This window comes from Poecilia latipinna, unplaced genomic scaffold (genome assembly GCF_001443285.1).
Source record: "Poecilia latipinna isolate Pla-1442-1.1 unplaced genomic scaffold, P_latipinna-1.0 Scaffold2767, whole genome shotgun sequence".
Taxonomy (NCBI): domain Eukaryota; kingdom Metazoa; phylum Chordata; class Actinopteri; order Cyprinodontiformes; family Poeciliidae; genus Poecilia; species Poecilia latipinna.
The window spans coordinates 23,893-30,803 of record NW_015115383.1 but is presented as its reverse complement, the minus strand read 5'-3'; the positions used below and the strand labels follow the sequence as shown (position 1 = coordinate 30,803).

At 39.4% G+C, this 6,911-nt stretch overlaps 1 protein-coding gene across 3 annotated transcripts in view; it reads right to left on the bottom strand.

The window, feature by feature from the left end:
- The window catches only part of ap2a1 (adaptor related protein complex 2 subunit alpha 1), a 50,032-nt gene that overhangs the window by 36,771 nt on the left and 6,350 nt on the right, over nucleotides 1-6,911 (bottom strand). For all 3 annotated transcript variants that reach the window (XM_015021360.1, XM_015021358.1, XM_015021359.1), the window contains 2 exons: nucleotides 4,680-4,891; nucleotides 1,982-2,175 (listed from right to left, as the gene is read on the bottom strand). In XM_015021360.1, coding sequence (XP_014876846.1) covers nucleotides 1,982-2,175; nucleotides 4,680-4,891 — 406 coding nt within the window. The remainder of the gene's footprint in view (nucleotides 1-1,981; nucleotides 2,176-4,679; nucleotides 4,892-6,911) is intronic.

Genomic DNA, 6,911 nt, shown 5'->3' with positions numbered 1-6,911 from the left:
AAAAAAAAGGGGCCCCGATTTAAAAGACCCAAGCTAAAACAAACCCCAAAAAAAAAAAAAAAAAAAAAAAAAAAAGTAACGGAATCAAAACGGTAAGTTTAGTCGAACTTTATCCAACTATGTAACAAACAATACACTCAAGTCATTTTTTCTTCTTCCACAAATCCATCAAAATCCTCCTCTTCTGTATCTGAATTGATCAGCTGGGCAATTTCGCCATCAAACATACCAGGTCCCCTCTCATCATTGTCGGAGTTAGACTCGTTGCCAGGTGGCTGTTCAGCAATGATGCCGGCTTTCGCGAAAGCTCAGACAACAGTTAAGGCAGATACATTAGCCCAGGGATCCACAATAAATTTACACATGGTGGCGTAACTCGCCCGGCGCTGCCTCCCCGTCTTAGTAAACGTGTGTTCGCAGTCTGTCATCCATCACTCCCACGCCGCTCGCAACTTCTTTTTGAATGCCCCGTTTACACCAATGTCCAACGGTTGGAGTTCTTTTGTTAATCCTCCCGGAATGACGGCAAGCTCTGAATTAGTTTGCTTCACTTCCTTTTTCACAGTAGCAGTGAGATGGGCGCGCATGAAGTCGCAGATGAACAGGGACGGTGATGCGTGGAAAAACCTATTTGGTTTTTACCGGAGGCGTGTGCTGCAGAACTCGGACAACAATTCTCTGATTGGTTTATTGCTGCTGGCGTACGTACTGTACACTTTATGTCTCTGTGTCAGGGACAGATTTTGGAATTCAGTGCACACATAAGGCGCACTGGATTATAAGGCACACTGCTGATTTTTGAGAAAATGTAAGGCTTTTAGGTGCACCTTATAGTCCGGAAAATACGGTACTCACTGAAAACCCTTTTCATTTTATCAACAAGAACAATGTGATCACTGCTTCACAAAAAGAGCCTCAAGGACATCCAATTAGGATGCAACCCTCCACATATCAGGAATAAACTATTCAAAAACAAACTGACAAAACATCAACCCCTCCTCCCCTCTCTCATTCTTTCATTGCAGTCACAAAACACCTATGAAGAAATGTCTGGACATGAGTTTCTCAAATTTATGGATGAATGAATGAACATGTTCTCCTCAGTCTTCTCTTCTTAGTGCTCACATCTCAGCCTTTACTTCTTCTAAGCCACCTGACTCCTAGAGGATCCACCACTCTGTTCTTCTAAGGTCTGAAACTGGGATCCAGACATTTTGTTTAATTCAAGGTCACTTCACCACCCACGACTCCCGGCACATATGGAAGGGTATCAAGCCCATCACAAACTACATCAGGGATGCACAATGCTTAAGGGATCCCTCACTGCCAGATGCAGTGAGGGGTCACCTTCTATGCCCACTTTGAGGATCCTAACACCCTCTCAGCACCTGATGACACGCCCCTCTGTGTGACCACAGCAGATGTGAGGAAGAACCTCCAGGGAATCAACTCCCATAAGGCTGCAGGCCCCGACTACATCCCAGGGCGGGTACTGAGGGACTAAGCACATCAGCTGTCTGAGGTTTTGGTGGACATCTTCAACACCTCACTGTCACTGGCTTCAGTCCCCACCTGCATGAAGACTACCACTATTGTCTCTGTGCCCAAGTGCTCCACAGTGACAAGCCTGAGTGACTACTGACCTCAACATCAGTAGTCATGAAGTGCTTCAAGAGGCAGTCATGACCCACATTAAAGACTCCATTGATGTCACTGTGGATCCACATCAGTATGTCTACAGAAAGAATTCCACCTTTGACTTTGTAGTTTAATGTCTTTAAATTGGGCCTCTGTCTCTTTAAAAAGACAGAGGCCCAATGTAAGGCTTTTAGGCGCACCTAAAGAATCAACCAGATGTGTTTTTGATGAGGAACAACATCATAACATGATGTAAATCTCAAAAAAGTCGATTGTACTATGACAACCAAACGTTTCAGTTTATTTCAGCTTCCTCCCATATCCCACCCTTAACCAGACTCACCCAGCCACCAAGATGCGAGGGATCTCACTGGCAAAGGCCTCAGCCATCTCCCGGCTGCCCACGTTGGCGATGCAGTGAAGTGCCAGGCACATGAAGGTTGGATTACGGCTGGACAGGTCATTCTTGATGGCGTTATTGATTAAACGAATCAGCTCACTGTTGCTGTTCACCAGCACTGAGATAAACAGATAGCCCTGGAGAGAGAGACACAGCAGATGACCATTCAAGTTTAGGGCTGCAACTAATAAATTATTTTAGTAAATTGATTATTCTGATAAATAATTTTAAAAAATGGCAGATTTTTCATTTCACCATTTAAGTTTTTTTTAATACAATATTAGAAATTAAAAGAAATACACAAATGGTCATTTTCTAATTTAAAGGAACATAAATATCTCATTGCATAAAATGTGATTCAGCATTCATTTAGTGAATGTGAACCAGGTGAAGCTAAAGCTGCCACTTGGGTTTCGACTAAATCGTATTTCCAGACAGGGTGTTTATATATATATATATATATATTATTTTTTTTATCTTAAATGCAAAATGTAAATATATTTTCTACAGTGCTGGCTTAATTACTGCTCTGACTGTGTTAATCTTTTAGCAAGCTCACTTCTTCTTGAGTCTGTAAACTCAAGTTAATTAAGTGATTACTAAATTAGTTGATTTAGTCCATGGGCCAGACCATTTTTTGGTCTCTCTCAGGGTGGCAAAGTCTGTTCATATTTTTTTAAATGATACATGTCTCTAGACATAATACTCTCCACATCGCAGATAGGACATTACGGCTAAATAAACCTATTATGTTGGAAAGCTTAACTTTAATTAATCAATCAAACCGATGTGCTCTGCTTTGAAATACTTTATAAACCAAACATTTTTCAACCAGACCTGTCTAAATAATATCGGTGTTTAACTCCCACTCATTGGGGAAAGCTAGCAGGAGTTTTTATAACAATGTGCCAGGAGTTGGGCATTTTCTCTCGGTATACCGAACCTGGAGCGCCCAGCCAGCTGACAGCTGGCGAAGGGAGCTGGCTGTTAACGCAGCTGTAGCAGACAGGTCCGAAAATGTCAGAGCAATATTGCAATTAGGTGATGTATTGATGAACCGATCAGTTAATTGAGATTTACACACTTACATTCTTGCCTAAAAATGTTGTACCAAATCATATTGTGTCATTTAAAGTGTTACATTGCTAAATAATTTGTCGCTATTCACCGCCATTGACGCTCTGCCTGAATGCCCAGTTGGAACCCGCAATGAATTATGGGATATCGTGGGCCGTGAAGGATACACCGGACCCATCCTTCAAATCTGGGGAAAAGAAGGACGCATTTGAAGGATGCATTTGAAGGAGTCTTTGAATTCGGACAGGCCTTGTCGCCACGCTATGACGTAATCGCCCTACAAATCCATCCTTCAAAGGATGCAGACCCTGAATTCGGACACAGCTTATGACTCAGCTACTTTGGAAGGGCTACCATACCAAAATATTGTCTAGAGACATGCATCATTTAAAAAAAAATATGGGCAGACTTTGCCACCCTGAGAAGGACCAAAGTCTCAGGGCCATCTGGCCCATGGACTACAATGAAGAAATCATTGATGCACTTGGTCATTTGCACTTGGAAATCTAATATTTGATCAGTAAGCCCAATTTAGACAGAAGTATAAATACATTTTTACAAATTCATGTTAAGATACTTTTTTCTCCTACAAAAAACTTTATGCAAATGGTAATCATGTTTTTGAAAGTAAGTCATTTAATTGCTTATTTTCTTTGGTAGCTATTATGAATTTTTGAGTTTTTATTAATAATAAGATAATACTTTATTTATCCCCAAAGGGGAGGTAAATTTGCTTGCCCCACCATAGCAGACAACAAAAATTAATAATAGTATTAAAACCTGGCTGCGGCTACACAGAGCTAATCATAGCATTTCATGCAAAGAGATGAAATGCTCTTTGCATTTCTTACTTTTGTGTTCTAACCCAAAAGTTAACACTTTTGTGCTAGAACACTTTAACCCAAAAGTGTTCTTAACAAAAACAGCTAATAAAGACAGATGGATTATCTTTTGTAATCCCTTTACTTAAAAAAAATATTGATACATCAATTAAAATTTCCAAGTACTAGTTTTGTCCTTCAATAATATTGTTTATAATGCATGGATGGTTTCCACATTTCCTGAAAAGGATCTAAAAGACATGTGTCTGAACAGTAATTTACTATGGTGGACAAAACCCAATCCACCAATAAGATGGATGGTGACTCATCCTTTTTCTGCCTACTCAACATTTCCTGTTCCTGAGAAAACTGTCCAGAACCAAATTAGGAAATGGCCACAGACAAGCAGTTTAACTTGTACATTTGAGCACAAACCACATTATGTGTTGCTTATGTATCTCAATCACCAATCATTAATTTGGTGTAAAAAAAAAACTGCAGTTGTTAAGGTTTCTTCACAATGACTATCACAACTAAACATCAAATTGTAATCAACTTTTCATAAAAATTACTAAATTCATTCTTAAATAAAATGTTTCCACAGAAAAGTTTTAACTTTATGCTGGTGAAAAACATAAAACTTCCTTGCAGCCACACCATTCTAGGGCTTTAGTCCTTCTGTGTAATTTAAAATCTCTGCTCTTGATGTCAAAATGATAAGAAAACAACAACAAAGGACTTACGATCTGTTTCTCTGTGTACTTGTTGGAGCTAAGTAAATTGACTGCCTCCATGTGTCCAAAATCAATATCATGGCCCAGCAGGAAGATGAAGAGCAGCTTGCAGACATATTTCTTCTTACTGTAACCATCCAGAGCCTTGTCACCTTTGAACTTCGAGCGGATGTTGGCAAGCTCCTTATTTATCCGTTTGATTTCAGCCTCCTTGCTCTTACCTAAGAGACGGAAAAATGTACAGTTTCATTATCAGCAAGGTAGCCATGAGTAATCTGGTTATAAATTAAATCTCTCACATTCAAGAAAAAAAAGCTAAAACATTTTAAATCATCACTTCTTGAGCAGAAAGTGACCAGTTTTTAAAATTACAGAAAATGCAGAATACATCCCAGAATGTCAAAGCTGGGATGCTAGCCCCAGAATGCTAGGAGCATTATCCCCTAGCATTCAGGGGCTAGGGGCCCCAGAATGCCCCTATACATAAATATATAAACATACATAGCATTCTGGGGCTATGGGCTACCCCCAGAATCCTAGCCCCTAGCCCCAGAATGCTAAGGGATAATGCCCCTAGCACAGTGGTTCTTAACCTGGGTTCGATCAAACCCTAGGGGTTCGGTGAGTCGGTCTCAGGGGTTCGGCGGACCCTCTGCCGCGGAGGTAAAGACACACTGTGTAAAGTCGTGATGACGCTCTCCGCTTTGCCATCACTTGCTGCAGAAGATCACATTACATTGCTGAGCCAATCAGAGCTGCGGAGGAGCCCTGATTGAAGGAGTTTCACTCTCAGCATGGATTTGAACTTGTGTCTTTAATTACTTCAGCAAAACTCACAGTTTTTACCAAATTCTATAGTCTAAATCTGCTCCTTAGTCGCATCTTTTCGGGGTTGCTACTGCCTCTAGTGGCGTGGGGGTGGTAACGCAGCTAATATAATTACATTACTAAATCAGAATACCGTAAACTATTTTGTGTGTCTGCAGGGGGGAGCAGGGGGAAAAAGAAGGGTTCGGTGAATGCGCGTATGAAACTGGGGGGTTCGGTGCCTCAAAAAAAGGTTAAGAACCACTGCATTCTGGGGCTTTATATTTGAAATCCCTCCAAAATATAACGATGGGTGTCACAGCTATACTAGCTGACAGTGGTGCCCAGTGTGTGAGGTTCTTATTTTTTCAGCTATAATAAGAACACGATGTGTTTTCTCTGTAAAAGTAATGCACCAGTTTCACAAATGGTTACTTGGGAATTTCAGTCAAAATACTATTTGTATCAGTATTATCACAACAAATGTTCACTTTAAATCTGCTAGCTTACCAGCCCTTAGCCTCAGTATAAGTCAATCTAAGTCAGGCTTCAGATAAGTTTCAGGGCATCTTATTTATTGAACAACTCTGATTCAATGACAATGTTTTTCATAACATTTTACAAGAGAACAAGCCTCAGAACATCAAAGTCATGTTTCTATTTCCCACAGTTAATCAAAAATCCCAATGACAGGAGTCAACAACCTTAGCTAAGTCAAAGAGCCAATGTAAGGTAAATAATAACCAGGTACACTGTTGTGCAAAAGCCACTAAGAGCCTCCCAAAATATGCCTTTGGCAAAAACAGTGTTGAAGATGAGGAGAAATCAGATTGCTTAGAGACATTTTAGCTTATTTTATAAAAATTCTGAGCCTTGGTTTGCAAAGAAATCACCTAGCAAAAACAAACTATTACTATGTTTAATCTGAATATATATATATATATATATATATATATAATGTCTTTATAGATGCATATATACACATATAGACACAAATATATAATATTTTACAAAAGTCAGACAATAGCAAATCAATGCACAAGGAAAATAAATGAAAACAAATGGCAATGTCTAGATAAATTCATGGATAAGGAGACTATTCAGGGACATCAAGAAGTCACTAAAGAGAACCAGGGATAATGCAGAAAACAAGCAATTGCTGTTTGAAATGTAATTTCATAATAAACTACTGCATACAATTACAACAATGCTGCTTGAAATAGTTATTAATCATCATTAGGCCTGTCAAGATAACAAATTTTGCTGGACGATTGTCTAAAAAAATTATTGCGATAAACGATAATTCAATTAATCAGACGATAAATTAAACCTATCGACCTCATTTTAATTATCGTCTTTATCGTATCTTCCTGCCTTTTTTTCTTTCTGTTGACACTGAATAAAAAAGGCTCAACTCCGGTGCTCTCCACTTAC